General features: G+C 34.1%; 1 protein-coding gene across 8 annotated transcripts in view; it reads left to right on the forward strand.

The window, feature by feature from the left end:
• The window catches only part of ANKRD17 (ankyrin repeat domain 17), a 164,688-nt gene that overhangs the window by 133,673 nt on the left and 11,471 nt on the right, over positions 1-19,544 (forward strand). For all 8 annotated transcript variants that reach the window (XM_077143195.1, XM_077143194.1, XM_077143193.1 and 5 more), the window contains 6 exons: positions 3,858-4,029; positions 5,148-5,595; positions 6,064-6,219; positions 8,194-8,343; positions 9,855-11,488; positions 14,867-15,064. In XM_077143195.1, coding sequence (XP_076999310.1) covers positions 3,858-4,029; positions 5,148-5,595; positions 6,064-6,219; positions 8,194-8,343; positions 9,855-11,488; positions 14,867-15,064 — 2,758 coding nt within the window. The remainder of the gene's footprint in view (positions 1-3,857; positions 4,030-5,147; positions 5,596-6,063; positions 6,220-8,193; positions 8,344-9,854; positions 11,489-14,866; positions 15,065-19,544) is intronic.

Here is a 19,544-nt window from a genome sequence, read left to right on the forward strand (position 1 = left end):
GTTATCACCACCTCCCCCTACTACTTTATCTTCACTGCTTTTTCATTAACTCCTACCCTCTGCCAACAAGGTAAATCATGGTCACGCCATCCTAATAAAACTTTTCCTCAAATTCAGTGTTTCTTCCTATTCTCCAAATGTCTTAGGAGAATAATCTATGTCTTGTTCACATTACTTTTTTTTTAATTATGATCGTTCCATTCTACATATATAATCAGTAATTCATAATATGTCACATAGTTGCATATTCATCATCATGATCATTTCCTAGAATATTTGCATCAATTCAGAAAAAGAAAAACAAAAAAATTCATATATACCATACCCCTTACAACCTCCCTTTCATTGATTACTAGCATTTCAGTCTAAATTTATTTTAACATTTGTTCCCCCATTATTTTTTTTTATTCCATTTGTTTTACTCGTCTGTTGATAAGATAGATAAAAGGAGCATCAGACACAAGGTTTTCACAATCACACAGTCAAATTGTGAAAGCTATAACATTATACAATCATCCTTCAAGAAACATGGCTACTGGAACACAGCTCTACATTTTCAGGCAGTTCCCTCCAGCTTCTCCATTACATCTTGACTAACAAGGTGATATCTATTTAATGCGTAATAACCTCCAGGATAACCTCTCGACTCTGGAATCTCTCAACCATTGACACTTTATTTTGTCTCATTTCATTCTTCCCCCTTTTGGTCGAGAAGGTTTTCTCAATCCCTTGATGCTGAGTCTCAGCTCATTCTAGGATTTCTGTCCCACATTGCCAGGAAGGTCCACACCCCAGGAAGTCATATCCTACGCAGACAGGGGGAGAGCAGTAAGTTGGCTTTGTTGTGTTGGCTGCAATTTACTTTTAAAAATTTTAGTAAGTTCTCAGGTTAGAACTATTTGCCTAGTGTCCCCCCATTCTAGTAAAATAGCTGTGGCAGAGGCCAGCAATGACATCTTAACTGACAGCCAAATCCTATTATCTCTTTTCAGTTTTTATCAACACTGACCTTTGTGATATTTATCAATGTTGACCTCACGTCCCATTGTGAAACTCTTCTCGCATTGGATTCACTTTTACCTGATTGTCTTCCTCAGCCTAATTATGCCATCCGAAGGCCTCAGTTACACTTCTTTTAAATATTGGATGATACATATTTACCTTTTTCCCCTTTGGCAATCTGATTAAATTCATTATTTTCAACTATCACCTGCAAACTTAATGATGCTTCCTAAGTCTTATCTATAGATCTATAGTTGTGTAGTTTTGCTTAGTCCTAGAGGATTTTTCCATGCCTTGTAAAGTTGAAAGTCCTAGTACATTTGTAGGCTGGGCGCTCTCTCTCCAGAAAGATGCAGTTTCTCTAGGACCTCTGAAATTTTACCCTACTTTTTAGGAATCCAAGAATGATCTATGAGATAATCGCATGAGCTGTGAGATCATCAAAACTCTACTCTAGGCCTTCAAAATTTAGAAGTTAAGAGTAAATACCTAGGGTTTAGGGCAGAAGTCTGAAGTGCATTAATCCAAACTGTTACTGTTGCCAAAGAGCTAGCTCCTACAGACAGAGCTCTTTAAGGCCTGAGGCACTTACATTCCTGAAACTTGTCCACACCCATAATACTAAGATCTGCCAGTACACTAAGACCCACCCAGTGCCCATCTATTCCCCTTCCCCACCCACACAGGCCAGCTGGGCCTCCATATACCTAGACAAAACTTTTTTATTTAAACCCTTCTATTTTTAAAAAAGTCCTGCCTTTTACATACTAAACACAATTAACACCTGTGACCAGACAAGTACAAATAGCAAAGTCAAAACCCCATTTTGGATGAGCCAAAAGCTTCATGCTTCACTTGCTGTTTAGCTACCACAAGGGCCATTTCCTCTACTGTCAAGTCCATACAGGTATGATGGAGATTAAATGTCAGTTTTATTGCTAATTTTGAATTGGTGAGGATTAATCTACCTATAACCACAGTTACTTTTATAATGTCTTTCTGGCACACACTTCACCATCACTTCACCACTTCCTCCTTTCCCCCTTGTTCTTACCTATTACATCAAAGTTAGAGATGGACTGGACAACCACAGGCCTCCCTCACTGGAACTCAGGCGTACAGCAGAAAGCATGTTTCCTGAGAACAGGGAGCTAGCTCCATTAAAGCAAGGCTCAAGTGAGCTGAGTCACACATGCTCAGTTCCTTCTCTCAAATTCACCAATCAGGTAATACTCCTCCCTTTCAGTGAGCTAGGGATTGGAGAGCACTAATTATTGTTTTGTTCCCAGCCCTTCAGAAAGGGCAAAAGCACCTCCTTTTCAGGTCTTCCAACAGGAGCTTGAATACTTCTGGGGGACCCCCAGAAATTTCTAGGGTATATTATGCAGGCAGTTTCTAGGTCTTCATCTTTTATGTGTAGCCTTTCCAAAAATGAATCTCTCTACCTGAGAAAGTGCCAGTGTTCTTAGTTCTCCTTATCTGTTTCCCTTTTCAGGAACAAAAGACATTGCCCCTAGGATGTAAAAATTACAAGCTAGACAAAACCTTTAAGGCAGCTAACAGAGGAATAATTTTAAAATAAGTTGTTTCAGAAGGAGTTTCTACAAAAACAGATTTTAAAAATGAAGTCATATTTTTTATGACAAAAAATAATTCTCATTTGGCTGAGTTTATGAGCCCAGGTTTTATTATTAGGATGTTATGGACATTTTCTATAAACCGAGAATCATCATTTTGATACATTGAAAATAAATATAAAATGTATGGAATGCTAGATTATGTGCAGAGATTACATCCTTTTAAAAATGTCTTTAAGGGGCATGCAAGCAAGAGAATTTGAAGAGTTTTCCTACTTTATGAATCAAAGAAGAAAATTTAGTAGTTAAAATAACAGATGTTATGCGATTTTTTAACTTTTTTTTACCATGAAAGTTACACATACTCATTTTAGCAAATAGAAACAATATACAGTTATATAAACTAAAATGGAATGTCACTATCTTCCTGCTACCCCTCCTTCACTCCTACTCTCCAAAGGTAATCACTATTAAACTTTCAGTATCCTTCTAGCCTTTTTTCTATACTTCTACAAATACACATACATAAGTGATTTCCTTCTCATTAGTGTTCCTTCTCCCATTGTTCTGCAATTTACCTTTTTTCCCTTAACAAATATAAATTGTGAACATTTTCTCAAGTACATAGATATTTATAATACTTTTAATGATTGCCTAATAGCCTGTGAATATATACTGCTGTTTATTTATCCATTCCCTCATTGGTGGATTTACCTTGTTTCCATTTATTGCCATTACAATAAATTTGCAGTGAAAATTGTTGGCCATATGTACTTTACTAGTGATAATCATTTCAGAGAAAAAATTCTTAAGATTAGCTATTTATAATTTTGATAGGGGGCTTCCAAATTACCTTTCCTAAAATGTAAGTAGTTATACCTACTAACAGTGTAGGTGAGAACTCACTTTCCCAAACGTTTGCTAATATGTAATGTCTTTTTTAATTTTAACAAATTAATGAGTAAAAGTCACCTTTTTACTTTTATTCACATTTCTTAATAATTATGAAGTTATGCATCTGTATCATTTGCTTGAAATTTTATTGCCTTTTTATCACTGATCTTGGTATTTTAAAAATATTCTTGTCTCTTTACAGTGGTTTGAATATGATCTTATTAAAGAATGAACTAAACTAGATGACTTTGAATTTTATGGTATTCCAATGGTTTTCTGGTTCCCTTGTGATGATATTAAGTATTAATAAATGGTATTAAGTGACAACTGTTTTTCCTGGGTGAATTTCAGTGTTATATCTCTGTTTTATTGATCCTTTAACAGTTAAGGGAAGAAAGCCGGAGGCTGGCTTTGGCTGCCAAAAGAGAAAAGAGAAAGGAGAAGAGAAGAAAGAAAAAGGAAGAACAAAGAAGAAAACTAGAAGAAATTGAAGCCAAAAATAAAGAGAACTTTGAACTCCGAGCTGCTCAAGAAAAAGAAAAGCTTAAAGTTGAAGGTATTTTCCCTAAATAACCACCCAGATTTTTTCCATGTAATACTTTGTAGTCAAAATTATATTTGCTTAAATAAGTCACAATAAGTAAAATAGATTTCTAAGTTATTTAGCCTTCATAAAGTGTTTCTATGCTTTTTCCCTTTTGACTTTTCTATCTAACTTTTTATTATGAAAAATATCAAACCAGCCACAATTGAAAGAATGATAACATGAACACTGAATGCAGTCCACCTAAATTCAAAAAATCTAAATATTTTACCATATTTGCTTTATCTTTTTTCTCTCATAAAATACATACGTAATTACTTCTGAACCATTTTAAAGTAAATTGCAAATATCCTGATATTGCGCCTATAAATACTTTGCATATATCCTAAGAAGCACATTTGCTAATGCAACCACGATGCTATTTATAATACCTAAAAAAAATTAACAGTAATTCCATAATATCATCTAAAACCTAAACCATATTCAGATTTCCTTAAATGAGGAAATTATTTTTAACTAAGTTACAATTAAACAATTATGAGGTGATGGTATTGTAGGTGAACCGCTGCCACTTAACCACCAAATATGCAAATATGTTTATGTTATTTTTAAAATTTTTTCTTCCTCCTCCAGCTTCTTATTTTGAAAGATTTCAAACTATAGAAAAGTTTAAGCATTAATATAATGAACAACTGCATCTCACCAAGAGTCTTATGATATAACTTTTGGTGTATTTGTTATATCTATCATTTTGCCTCTATTTTTGAACAGTTTGCAGACAAGCTTTATCCATGCAATGCAGAATGACATAGAGCAAAGCCCTAGATACATATGTATAAAATGAAAATGTATTTTCTATTACACAATAATTGTAATATGCAACTCATATCTATATTTCTCAAATTGTGTAAAACTGTACTTGCTATGCTTTGGATAGGACTTACGGACAGAGGAGAGTAGATCAATCATATCTACCTTTTTACCAGCAAATGCTGAAATGACTAATGACTTTTGTCTAGTAGAAGTAAAATAACTCCTGATTTTTCCTTTTTTCTTTTTTTGAAGTACTTGAAGCTAAATATATTTTAGGAACACTTAGAACTTATGATTCGCTGTTTGTACGTTTATAGATGAACCTGAAGTCTTGACAGAGCCTCCAAGTGCCACAACTACTACTACCATAGGTATATCTGCGACCTGGACAACTTTGGCAGGTTCCCATGGTAAAAGAAATAATACCATAACAACAGCCAGTTCAAAGAGGAAAAACAGGAAAAATAAAATTACTCCTGAAAATGTTCAAATTATATTTGATGATCCACTACCAATTTCATACAGTCAGCCTGAGAAAGTGAATGGAGAGTCCAAGAGCAGCAGTACCAGTGAGAGTGGGGACAGTGATAACATGAGGATTTCCAGCTGCAGTGATGAAAGTAGTAACAGCAACAGCAGCCGCAAGAGTGACAATCATTCACCAGCTGTGGTCACCACTACTGTGACCAGCAAGAAGCAGCCATCGGTTCTGGTTACATTTCCAAAGGAGGAGAGAAAATCTGTTTCTGGCAAAGCTTCAATAAAGTTAGTTCCAGTTTTCGTTTTTGGTATCCATAGTATCATCATTAAATATCTTGTTGCTGAATTTTTTAGTAATTCAAAGAAATTAGCAATTTGAAGAATAAAGATTTCTCTTTATGCTAAGGAAGTCGGTTTCTGTTGCATTCAAGAATAAGCTCTTTTTTAGACTGTGTATTATTGAAAAATTACATTATTTTTACTGTTCTTTCTTCTTTCTGAATGTTGAATGTAGTCCATGAGAAGTATTGTTTGTGATTTTTGTAGGGTTTATTATTGTGATTCAGATCTGCTAAAATTGTTCCCTAGAGTATATCTTCTTAACAATTGCCCTTCATATTATGTTAAACATTAAAGAGAAGTGGAAAAGATGGTCCTCACCATATTTAATCTAAAAACAAATAAAATTACCTTTATCATTTAGAAATTTTCCATCTGTTTTGTATTGAATGTACTTTTCCCCTTCTGTTAAAGATTGTCAGAGACTATCAGTGAAGTTACCAGTAATTCTTTGTCCACTTGCACAAAATCTGGTCCGTCTCCCCTTTCCTCTCCAAATGGAAAGTTAACAGTAGCAAGTCCTAAGCGCGGGCAAAAGAGGGAAGAAGGATGGAAAGAGGTTGTAAGAAGGTGAGTGAGTGTTTTTTTTTTTTTTTCTCATTCTTTCTATGTGCTGTATTTCACTGTGAAGTGTGGTTTACCTCACAGTTAAATTTTTCCTGCTCTTACCAAAGGTTACAAACGAACTGGTTGCCTGAAGCTAAATCTGGCAAACAGATTTAATTTATGCCATTTTATAAATTACAAACATTATATGTTAAAAGCTATACAATTAAGAGATTCTCCATTAAAAGTTACATATCTTGGTCCCCATAGTTATTGGAGTTTGCTGGTCTAAATTTTTTAAGGTCACAAATTATGTTTTATTCAACTTTACATTCCCAGAGCTCGTAGGTTGTAGAAATTTAGTAAGTGTCTGAGGAATGAATGAGTAAGATTGGTTTTAAACTATTGATCTAATCCTGTTTTTAAATCAATAGAATGCCTCTTTCTCTCAAGGATTTTAGAATTAAAATGTTTTAATATTTTTTGCTTAAAACTTTTTTAGTATTTTATCAAGTGAAAAGTAGAAACATAATGTCCCAGAAATCAAAGGATAACAAGATATCTCAAACCAGAAAGGATGAATATTATTGTCAATCTTGGATTACCTGTTTAAAGAACTTCCCAGTAACTCCACCAAGAAATTGAACATTGAGGATTGAAACAAGAGCTATAATGAACCAAATTTTTTTCTTTAATCCAAAAATGTACTGTACGGTTTTATCATATTTTAGACCAAAGACAATCATTCTTTCTTTCTCTTTCTCTCTTTTCTGTCTTATCTCTGTTGCACACATGTATACATAAACACACTCATTCACATCAGAACATCAGACTACTCTCTGTACAAGAGAAGGTAATTCAGTTATTCTGCAAGTATTTTTACATTGTGGTATAATAAACTCTTAATTAATTTGGAAATGATGATCAGCTGACTGATTACTATTTCCTTTAGGGAAAGAGGAATTATCAAGTAACTTATAGTTGTATATATAAAAGGATAGGGATTATACCCTACATTTTAAAAATAAAACATTTTAATTCGAGTATTTTAATCTAACATTCTAAATAATACATTATTCTTTAAAGCATAATTGAGTTAAGTCTCTTTATTGAGAGTTATACTATATTTCTTTTAGAAATATTCTTTAATTCAAACTTTTCAAAAATTTATATCCACCTTCCTAAGTTTAGTTAAGATTATAATGTAATTTTGCGAGTATTAGATGAGTTTTGCTTTCTAACATTCCAGTACGCTTCTCTGTTTCTTCACACTACTAAACGTCCTTTAGCAGTTTTACATATTTGTGGATAATCATTTTAATGCCTCTAGAAAATTGAATTTTTAGTATCATCATCCTTTCAGATAGATTATTAAGGAAAAGAAGAATATGAGTACAACACCAAAAGGCACCTATATGAAATCTTTCTTGACTACTCAGGCTGAAGTCCACACCACTGTGCCTTTCTGCTTTCCATGTTAAAGCACTCATAACATGGGGTTGTCATCTTCTTACTTGATATTTATATAGTCAATATATGTGAACAAAAACCCATGCATATCTTATTTGCCATTAGTATTTGCATTATCACAGTTTATGTAGACATAGTTGGTGTTTCACAGATGTTAATTCTTAAATGAATATTGAAAGTCAGGAAAACAAACACACTTTGGTAATGAGGAAAGAAGCTTCTCTCTTAGTTATTTATTTTTTTTCTCCTCATTACCTTTATTTTTGTTTTGTTTTTGTTTTTTTGGTATGGGCAGGCTCTGGGAATTGAACCCGGGTCTCCAGCTCAGCAGGCGAGAATTCTCACCACTGAGCCACCATTGTACCGCCCTCTCCTCATTACCTTTTATCTGTGAGAATAGACAGAAGCTTATTGAACAATATTCCTTCTCTCCAGAAACATGTTTTAGTAATATTCTCTACTGTAATTTTAATCACAATTACTGATATGAATAATTTTAATTTATTTTGCAATTTCTGTTTTAAACAGGTCAAAGAAAGTATCTGTTCCATCAACTGTAATATCCAGAGTGATTGGAAGAGGAGGCTGTAATATCAATGCTATTCGGGAATTTACTGGTGCACACATAGATATTGATAAACAGAAAGACAAGACGGGAGACCGGATAATAACTATAAGGCAAAATTTTGTCTCTTGTTTTCTTCCTTCCTGTTTTATTGCACTATAGCTTGATAAAGTATAGCCATTTAGTTTTAAATGAAACTTTGAATTTAATAGTGTTACTTTTTTGAAATGAGAATTTTGTTACTGTTTGAGAAGATACCCTTTACTGTTTTTTTTTCTCTAGTTAATACTGTGCCCTTGCTAAGTTTCTTAAAGGGTTTTTAGGGAATTTTTGTTTCATATGGGCAAAAAGTTTAGGTTATCTTTTACATAGATAAGTTGTTTATGTGACATACTTAAACATTTGTTCTGAAACTTTTAAAAGGACTGAGTTTCTGACACATTTTAGGCAGTGGGTTTCCATTGTTCTCTCAAATTAGTATTTGAGATTTGTTATTCTGAGATTGTAGCCTTGGAATGTGAGCTCATTGATAGATTTAAATCTATCAGTCAGTAAAAACTTACTTTAAAAGTCATTGGACATGTCTGCGCCTGAGTATCCTTAAAATAAAGATGGTATTCTAAGAAATCATCAGGATGTAAGAAGCTATATTTAATGACTTTAAAGTAAATCCAAGTTTCTTTGAGTGAGTTCCATATGCTTATGGATGGTTATATGTTTGTTTGGGAAAGGCATGTGTCCCTTTGCAGTTTTTCAAAGGGCTGATCGTTGCAGCCTCCTCAGAAGGAAGGAGGCAATTAGCCATCTTCCTTTACTACTTATATTCTTCTCTTTCTCTTTTGTTTTTCCCTCTCCTGGGATAGTTAGGTAGCCACAACCTCCCTTATTTAGAGAAGAGGGCAGCAGATACCCTTTATGGGAAATTTCACCCTTAGGGTTTCCCTAAACTTTCCTAACAATGAAATATTTCCCTGAAGATGCAACACTTATTGTCATTATTGGCATTATCAGGATTCCTCCCTCATTTTGATACATCTTTGCTGAAGGATTATAATAATTATTCTACTTATACAAAACCCTAATGAATATATAGTAGACAGGGTCATCTCAGATACCTGGATTTAAGATAAAAATTCTTTTTCTTAGTTGTATTATTTTCCTGGTTTACTTGAATTGTGTTTAGCTTTGATAAACAATAATGTACAATAATACTGGACACATAGACTTTTAGGTACGGTGGTTTTTCTAACTGCAACGTATATTACAGTAGGAAAGTGGTTTCTTAGTCTGAGACAACAATAAAATAAAGTTGTTTTTTCAGCAAGTCAAGCATGGTTGTGGGGGGGATACAATGCTAAACAGAATAAAACAAATTTTTGAAAAAATAAATCTCTTACTTTTCCTTTGAAAATAAAAATGGTGGTGATGCAGGGCAATTTATTGCTTTTATTTATAGAATATTTCATGAATGATCAGAAAACTGTTTAAACTTTTATCTATTCTCTGGTTATATGTATGTATACACATACACAAGTGCATATAGACACCTAAGTGAATTGAAGCTATACCTATTAAAAATGTACGGTAAATTGTGCTAATTTTTTTTTTTTTGGTTAAATTACAGGGGTGGCACTGAATCAACCAGACAAGCAACTCAGTTGATCAATGCTCTGATCAAGGATCCAGACAAAGAAATTGATGAACTTATTCCAAAGAATCGTTTGAAAAGCTCCTCAGCAAATTCCAAAATAGGGTCATCAGCACCTACCACCACTGCTGCTAACAGTTCTTTAATGGGAATTAAAATGACAACTGTAGCTCTGTCATCAACATCTCAAACTGCCACGGCACTCACTGTGCCTGCAATTTCTTCTGCATCCACTCACAAAACCATTAAAAACCCAGTGAATAATGTGAGGCCTGGTTTTCCAGTTTCTCTTCCATTAGCATATCCTCCTCCACAGTTTGCACATGCTTTGCTTGCTGCTCAGACTTTCCAGCAGATCCGTCCACCAAGGTTGCCCATGACCCACTTTGGAGGTACTTTTCCACCAGCTCAATCCACTTGGGGTCCTTTTCCTGTCAGGCCTTTGAGCCCTGCCAGAGCTACTAACTCGCCTAAGCCTCACATGGTGCCTCGCCATAGCAATCAGAATAGCAGTGGTTCTCAGGTGAATTCAGCAAGTTCTTTAACTTCAAGTCCAACTACTACAACCAGTTCATCAGCTTCAACGGTGCCTGGTACATCTACAAATGGCAGTCCCAGTTCACCTTCTGTCAGAAGGCAGCTTTTTGTCACAGTTGTGAAGACATCCAATGCCACCACAACCACAGTCACAACCACAGCGAGCAACAGCAGCACTGCACCCACAAATGCCACATATCCTATGCCTACTGCCAAAGAACACTACCCAGTATCATCCCCATCTTCCCCATCACCACCAGCCCAGCCAGGAGGGGTTTCTAGAAGTAGTCCTTTGGATTGTGGAACAGTATCTCCAAATAAAGGGGCCTCTTCCTCTGAACAGGAGGCAGGTAGTCCACCAGTAGTAGAAACAGCAAACAGCAGACCTCCAAATAGCAGCAACTCTTCTGGGAGTTCATCAGTTCATTCTACTCAACAGCAGCCTCCGGGATCTGTTTCTCAGGAGCCAAGACCACCCCTCCAGCAGTCTCAGGTTCCTCCCCCGGAAGTTAGAATGACTGTTCCTCCTTTAGCAACAAGTTCTGCTTCAGTGGTGGTGCCTTCTACTGCCCCAGTGACTTACCCTATGCCTCAGACACAAATGGGATGCTCCCAGCCTGCTCCTAAAATGGAAACCCCTGCTATTAGACCACCCTCTCATGGCACAAGTGCTTCTCACAAGAATTCAGCTTCAGTGCAAAATTCATCTGTTGCAGTCCTCAGTGTCAATCACATTAAAAGACCTCACAGTGTTCCCTCTTCTGTCCAGCTACCTTCAACCTTAAGTACACAAAGTGCTTGTCAGAATTCAGTACATCCAGCAAATAAGCCTATCGCTCCCAATTTCAGTGCTCCCTTACCATTTGGGCCCTTTAGCACATTGTTTGAAAACAATCCTACTTCTGCTCATGCCTTCTGGGGAGGATCTGTTGTTTCATCTCAGTCAACACCAGAATCTATGCTATCAGGAAAATCCTCCTATTTGCCAAATTCAGATCCTTTACATCAGTCTGATACTTCCAAAGCTCCAGGTTTTAGACCACCATTACAGAGACCCGCTCCAAGTCCCTCAGGTGAGAGTGTGTTTTCTGACATTCTGCAGCTTCCATTTATGTCAGTGATACAAAAACTGTTGGTTATTTTCTGGTGCTTTTACTGTGTGACTGGGCAATATGGACAGAGATTCATGTATTCATTTAATTCAAACACTATTGTGAGTATTATGTGTGTTCAGTATGGAATTATTTTTTTAAATCTTTTGAACGTTATAGTGAATTTTATGTTGAATTTCCCGTAAATAAATTGCTTCAGGTGTTTTTCCTTTTCAAAATTAAGCAAGAGCCTCTCATGTTTTAATTTAGTAAGGTAATGACACCAAAAGTTGCTTTTATTTCAAATACAAAATAGTTCACAAATATTTCTAAAATTTTATTTCCATTCCTGATCATCCTGTTTTTTAAATAATGGGAAAGAATATAGAGTTGGACTGCTGATATGGTAGCCACTAACCAGATGTGCTATTTAAACTTAAATTAATTAAAATAAATTAATCTTCTCAGCCACACAAGGAGTGCACAATTTCAAGTGCTCATTAGGCACATGTAGCTTGGCTACCATAATAGACAGCTCAGCTCAGATATAGGACATTTCCATTATTAAAGAAAGTTCATTTGGGCAATGCTGGTATTTATATAGAGAATCTAAGGATCGTTTTTTGTTTGTTTGTTTGGGCAGGCACCAGAAATCCAACCCCGGGCCTCTGGCCTGGCAGGCAAGAACTCTGCCTGTTGAGCCATGGTGGCCTGCCCTAAAAACATTTATCAAAACTAAGAAATTAACACTGGTGCAGTACAATGAACTAGACTGCATACTTTCTGCACATTTCACCAGTTTTTCTAATAATGTTGAAGGATCTGATCTAGGATACCAAGTTGCATTTAGAGCTTTTTTTTTAAGCAGTTTTACTGAGATATAGTCACACACCATACAATCCTTCCAAAGTGTATAATCAGTGATTCACAGTATCATCGTGTAGTTTTACATTCATCACCACAATGAATTTTATTACACCCAAAAAAAAACTCATACCCCTTATCCCCCCCCCATTATTGACCCTTAGCCTTGCAATGGTGTATTCATTCCTGTTGATGAAAGAATATTAAAATATCACTGTTAACTATAGTCCGTAGTTTGCATTAGGTACATTTTTACCGAATCCAAACTGCTGCTTCTCTTATACATTTTTGTTGGATGAAGAAAAAAATCAAAGGAAGCATAATATTTTATGACACAAAAAATTATATGAAATTTAAATTTCATATCTAGCTGTCTAAATATTTGAGAGTTGGTTACATACATCATATTCCATTGATACTTGATACTGTCAGGGTCATGTATGTTTCCAGTGAACAAGTACATATTTATGCAGGTACCTTAAGTACAGCTATCAAGGTCAAAAAATTTAACATTCATAAAAAGCATATTCCACATTTTCGGTTGTCCCCAGTAACGTCCTTTTGAGCATTTTCTCCCCTATTATTAGATCCAATTCAGGACATAAGTAAAGTCTGATTAAAACACAGCCATGCTTATTCATTTATTCATTATGTATGGTTGCGCTCATGCTGTAACAACAGAGTTGAGTAGTTGGAAACGAGACCATGTGACTTGCAAAGCCCAAAATATTTATCATTTTGCCCTTTACAAGAAGACTGTCAACCATCTGTGCCATTGTAGAGATAACATTCTGGGACTAAACTTTCCAAGTTCAGTGGGAACTGGATGTTATTTTTACCTATTTCTTAGCATAAATAAAATGTAATGAAACTGATCAGTAAATATTTCTTTGCTGGAAGTTGATTGAAATATTTATGTATGCTTTCAAAGGCAATTTCTCTTGAGTGCTAAAACAATCGAACAGATAAAATTGTATTTTAAAAGGTCATCATATGTTAATGCATGAGAAATACTTTTAAATTTCATTTTCATAGATCTCTTTTGTGTTCTTCTAAACCTTTTCCAGATCCTGATTCTCCTATTTTTCTCTTAATTCATGTTATGTTTCATATACATTTTTCTTTCTTTGCTTAATCAACTTATGTAAATGATTTGTCCATTTATATTTTAGACTCAGATCTGTTTTCAAGTTTTTATTTAAAAAGAGTGTTTAAACCACATAAAAATTTAAGGAACAGAATAAACCAAATAGTAAACACCTATATATACCCACTTTCTTCTCCCATTATTATCTTTTCAAACCCTCTTCTCTTTTATCTTTCTCTTCTTTTCCCCTCTCTTATCTGTCTGTTATCTTCTTTCCCCATGCCCCCTGTTTGCCCTTCTTTTCTCCTCCCCTCTCTATTCTGTTCCCTTCTCTGTTTCTCCGGTTTTCCTCTATACCTTTTGTCAGATCATGGGAAATTATGTTTCCAGCATTATACTTTGCATCTTTCCAAAACAGGGATGTTTGCCTTCATGACTACACTTATATTAATTCAGTAGCAGCAATCAATATACAGTACCATTATCCCAAATATATCCTTTTTGCCTGTGTCTTCTCTTTCTCTTTCTTTCTTTCTCTTTCTCTTTCTTTCTTTCTTTCTCTCTTTCTCTTTCTCTCTCCTCTCTTTCCTTCTTTCCTTTCTTTCCTTCTGTCCTGTCCTTCCTTCCTTCCTTTCCTTCCTTTCTTCCTTCCTTCCTTCCTTCCTTCCTCCCTTCCTCCCTCCCTCCCTCCCTCCCTCCCTTCCTTTTCTTTCAACATAGAATCTAATCAAGGTTTAGGCATTGCCTTTGGGTCCTTATGTCTCCTTTGCCTCTCCCAGTCTCAAACATCTCATCACCTCCCTCTGTTCTTCATACTGAATCATTTGAAACGTCCAGTTGATTTGCAGAATGTCTCACATTTCAGATTCATCTGTTGCCTTGTGATTAGATTAAGGTCACCTATTTCTGGCAGGAGCATCAGATAGGTCATGGTTTGAATCTTGCACTGCATTCTGTCGGGAGACACTGACAGATTGTCACACTATTGGCTATGGAAATTATGGCCACTTAGTTAAGATACTTTTCATCAGATTGTAGAGGCATATATATATATATATCCTTTTTTTCCTGTAGCTTTTTAAAGGTGAACTTTTATAAAACTCCTTAGCCTTTAAACCTATTTAAATCACATTATTGATATTAAATGTTCATGTGTTCTATAAGAGTTAATAAAAGATCAAATATTTAAATATTAAAATATTTTCCTTGATAATTTCTTTATAAACAGGAGAAAATGAAGAATCGGTGGACTGAAAGAAGTAACTAAAGAGAAATTTCCTTAATAATCTAAAATATCTTTTATATATTTTTTGGATATGTTTGGGACCTCTTGGAATTTTAGGTTGTTTTTGTGATTATGTCTCCTAGGGTTAAACTATTATAAATTATTATGGTATCCTATATTATAGGTATTGTCAATATGGACCCACCATATGGTTCTGTAACACCTTCTTCTACACATTTGGGAAACTTTGCCTCAAACCTTTCAGGAGGTCAAATGTATGGACCTGGGGCACCCTTAGGAGGAGCACCCACAGCTGCTAACTTTAACAGACAACATTTTTCCCCACTTAGTTTGTTGACTCCATGTTCATCAGCATCAAATGGTGAGTATTATACAGTGTAACTCCATATTAACAGTTTGCATATATATTCCCTTAGAAATGAAAGGTTTTCATTTTTTTAAAGTTTGGAATTTTTAAATTTTAAAACCCTTCATAATTTTGTATTATAAAAACCTCATTCATACTCTTGGCAGTTGACAATCTATGAAATCAGGAGGAATTTCAAAACAGTTCCCAAGTTTTAAAGTTATTGGAATCATCCTAGGATTTTTGAAACCTAAAACGTTATAATAAAGTATATTTCTAGGAGGGATCATTTCCTGAGAAAAAAATTAATCCTATTATCTACTATTAATTTACATTTAGTTTTATTTGGTAATGCAGTTACCAAGGAGAAAGATGTCTAGCCTTAATTTAAGAAGTGTGACTATCACGTGCTTTTTGTCAACCTTTAAATCTCGTCTGCTAACTAAATAGCACAACTGATTTCATGTTATGAAATGTGAATTTTTGACTGTAAACAGACTTTTGAAACAATGATTAGATTTTCAAACTAGGGAAGATCAGTCACCAATAGGTAATTCAACTCTCATTAAGAGATATTATCCTTTTTTGCCTGTGTGTGACTTTTTTGCCCCAATAGTTAAGTATTTTCGGTAGCTGTAGATGTCATCTCATAACTTCGTCTTTGAGGAAATTAAAAATAAAAATCTATCTTTTCAGACTACCAATGCTACAATAGGTAATAGTGTATAGCTGGTTAATTGAAAGAAAGAAGCAGTAAATGTCAGCATTTGAAGTCACATAGTGATCATGTCAGTTAAAGCATGAAATAAATTGTGGCTTATAGAGGATTTATGTATTGTATAGTTTTCCTGTGTTTGTCCGATAATAAGGGCAGTCATAAAGAAACCATATTGCTTATTCTTGTACAAGAGAGCCCCTAAGTGAGAAGAAAGTTTGAGAAGGATTGGAATTTAAAATAACTGTCATAAATTAGAACTATGTCCCAAATAATAGAGGAATTATGAAAACTGTGAACCAATGGGGAAAAAAAAACTAGACAGTTCTCGTTGATGTTTTAGTTTTGAAAAAGTTTAAAAAATCTTGTCATAATTGAGATAGTGTAAAAGTGTTACATTACTTGTTATTTACACAAACTCATTAAGTAAAATACTTAAATTAAGTGTAACTGAAATTAAGTATAAGGGATAGCTGTTCATCACATTTTAGTCTTAACTATCTGGGTTATGATAAAATGTTAATGCCGCCATTATTTAATACTATATTTAGTGCAACAAAAATTTCTTAATACTTAGAGGAATATGTATATTTATTTAGTTTATTATAAGGAAGATCAGTAAGTATATAGTGAAGAATGGAAGATAATGCGCTCTGTATTTTAAATTGGCATTTTATCTTTTAGGTGCCACATGAATTTGAAGAGATTCTAGGGTCTTATGACACTAAAAAAAATCCTAAGAGAAAAGTAAAGTATTTGGAATTACCAAAGAACCCCTTTTGTAATACAGCAAATAGCTGTATATTAAACTAATAATAACAGTGAGTGTTTTGAGTGTATGGATACTTAGCAAGCTAATTTCCCCAAAATTATGTCTTTGTCAGTAACTCTCTAATATTAACAGTTATGTCAGCTTAGACAAGTCACTTCAGTGGGTGTCAGTTTTCTGATTTGTGAAAATTGAGCTTAATCCCTACCATACAGAATTAATGTAAGAAGTAAATTATATAATTATCTGTTGGCTGTTGCTGCTTTTTTTCCCTTGTTGATAAGAGTAAGAATGAGGATGACGATGATGATGATGATGATACATGTTAGTACTGTTTTTGTTTTTGTTTTGGAAATGCTCCAGTGAAACCTGGAAAAAGAAAAGGTTTAAAAGGTGATTTAAGAGCTATATGGGCAAGTCTTAAGTATATACTAATAGAAAGGAAACAGAGGTGTAAACATTTTTAAATAATTAATGATAAAAAGATTCTGAAATACATTGTTTTTAGAATGACTTTAACTGAAGTTTTTTATAGGTTCCTCTTAAAATTAATTTGTATCTCTAAATAAATATATTGCTTGTGGTGGGCAGTGTCTTCCAAGTCTGTTGAACTGAAGCTAAGCTAGCATAGGAATAAACATTTTCCTTAAAATGTTTACATATAGGTGATTGGTATTCACCTTTTATGCATATAAAAACAAAGATTTTTTTTTAATTCCCATATTCATAAGAAAATAGAAAAGAGGATAGGAGTTAAAACCACAGTACGACTGCTGATTGAAATATGTCTCTTGAAATTTTTTTGGTAGTTAATCCTAAAAATAGCATGGATTCTCAGAACTAGAAGATTTAAAAAAATATAATAAAAGCATACTTATTTCTATTACTGTTTTTTTGTTTTAGATAATAAATATTTCAGAAACTTGCAGATACAATTTACAGAGGGTTTTAGGTTATTTTGTCCAGGGATTTGGGGTTTTTGGTTGTGTTTTATACTCATTAGATTTTATTGTTGTTGTTGAGAAAGCATTGAATGTTTTGCTTTGTTTTTTAAACAATGCAACCAATAATTGTTAGGTTTTATGGGGTATTTTAGCAGTTTTATTGAGATATATTCACACACCAAAGTTAAGTTTTTAAATACATGCTTTTTAATACATTGCTACGTTGTTGACACAGGATGTCATTGAAGTCATCAAAACTGCTTTCATTGGTATATTAAAACTTTGTTTTAAAAAAAAGGACATTCTTTTAGGTAACCAGAATATCATTGTCAAATACCTAATAAATTAACACTGAGTAATATCATCTGATATGCAGTCCATATTCAGATATCCCCAGTTGTCCCAGAATGTCTTATATAGCTGTTTTTCCCCTTGATCCAGAATTCAGTCAAGGTTTGCAGGTTGCATTTGATAATGCCTTTCAGATCTGAATTTTTTTTAAAAAAAATTAATTTCCAGCTTGTAAAAATAATACAGAAACTCTTATATATTTCCCTCAGATTCACCAATTAACATGTTGCTACACACACCCCCCTTCCATCCCTGCCCTGTGTATACATGTGTATTTGGGGCAGAAGGGTGTACAAAATTTTCTTCCTGAGTCATTTGAGAGTAAATTGCAGACATCAAATCATTTTATCCCTAAATAGTTCAAGTTATGTGTCCTAGAACAAGAACATTCTCTAACACAACTGTAAAGCAGTTGTCAAATTCAGCAAATTTCACATTGGTACAGTATTATTTTCTAATATATAGAGTCCCTATTCACATCCTTCAGTTGTCCCAATAATACCTTTATTATTTCCCCTCGTCTCGATTCAAATCAGGGTCACAAATTGTACTTAGTTTACCATGTCTCTCTAGTCTTAAATAATCTGAAACTTCTCTTAGTTTTTTTTTGTTTTTCAAACAGATTTTTTGAAGAATACATGCCAAATGTTTGGTAAAATACCACCTCAATTTTTTTCTGATTTTTTTCGTTATTATATTTTTTTATGTATTTTTGTCAGGAATTTTGCATAAGCAATATTACACTCTTCTCATGCATCATATTAGAAGGTATAAATGTCAGTTTGTGCCATTATAGGTGCTGTTAACTTTGATCACTTGGTTAAGATAATTCTCTCAGCTTTCTTCACTATAAAGTTATTTTCCTCTTTTATAAATTAATAAATAATCTTTGTCCGACTTTCGGGCACAAAGTATAAGTGAATGGGGGTAGAAGTAGCACTTCCTTGAGTATAGACTTTTGTATACTTTTACTTTTGTAAACACGTTAATGTTTACAATTCAAAAGAAAAATTACACCAACAGGTATGAAGAAAAAACTGAAATTGATTATAAATTGAATCATGAACCTATCTATAATTCAAATGAATAGCTGCATAAACATGCTGAAGGTAAAAAACAATCCAAGAAACTTTTGAATGCATTACTTTGTATCTCAATCTGAAAAAAGACTTAAGACATGTCTTCAACCCTACTTAGGAGATTTGTTTTTCATAATGTTGTAGGAGGGCAAATAAAATTATTTGAAATATATTGTAGGATTGAGCAAGTGAATGAATAAATATATTCATGATGTTAGGATCCTGGATTCTCTGTGGGAGAAGAGAGAAATGTGGAATTGAGTAAAGCAAGGAAGATATTTGGCATTGGATTGGAATTATAGAGGATCACTGTGTACTCATGATTTTTAAATTGCATGTATCTTAGAGTATTAGACCATATAAAATTGCCTTTTCTCCCCTAGCTATATCTAGTGAAAGGACTTAGAAGCAATGAATCCTCAATAGCAATAAGCACATTCAGTGCTCAGATCCAGTCTATAAATGTTTTTTTGCCCATAAAAAGGAGCCACGGCTTCTTTGAAAAAAAATTGCTGTTTTGGAGCAAGAGCAAAGAAAGCGTAAGAGGAGTTTGCAAAGACTTGTGTTAGAAAGTATTTGATTGCTCAGAATGATGGAAACATGTTCAAAGGACGTAGGTGGCAGCTTGAAAGGGCTC

The sequence above is a fragment of the Tamandua tetradactyla genome, chromosome 24, assembly GCF_023851605.1.
Source record: "Tamandua tetradactyla isolate mTamTet1 chromosome 24, mTamTet1.pri, whole genome shotgun sequence".
Lineage (NCBI taxonomy): Eukaryota > Metazoa > Chordata > Mammalia > Pilosa > Myrmecophagidae > Tamandua > Tamandua tetradactyla.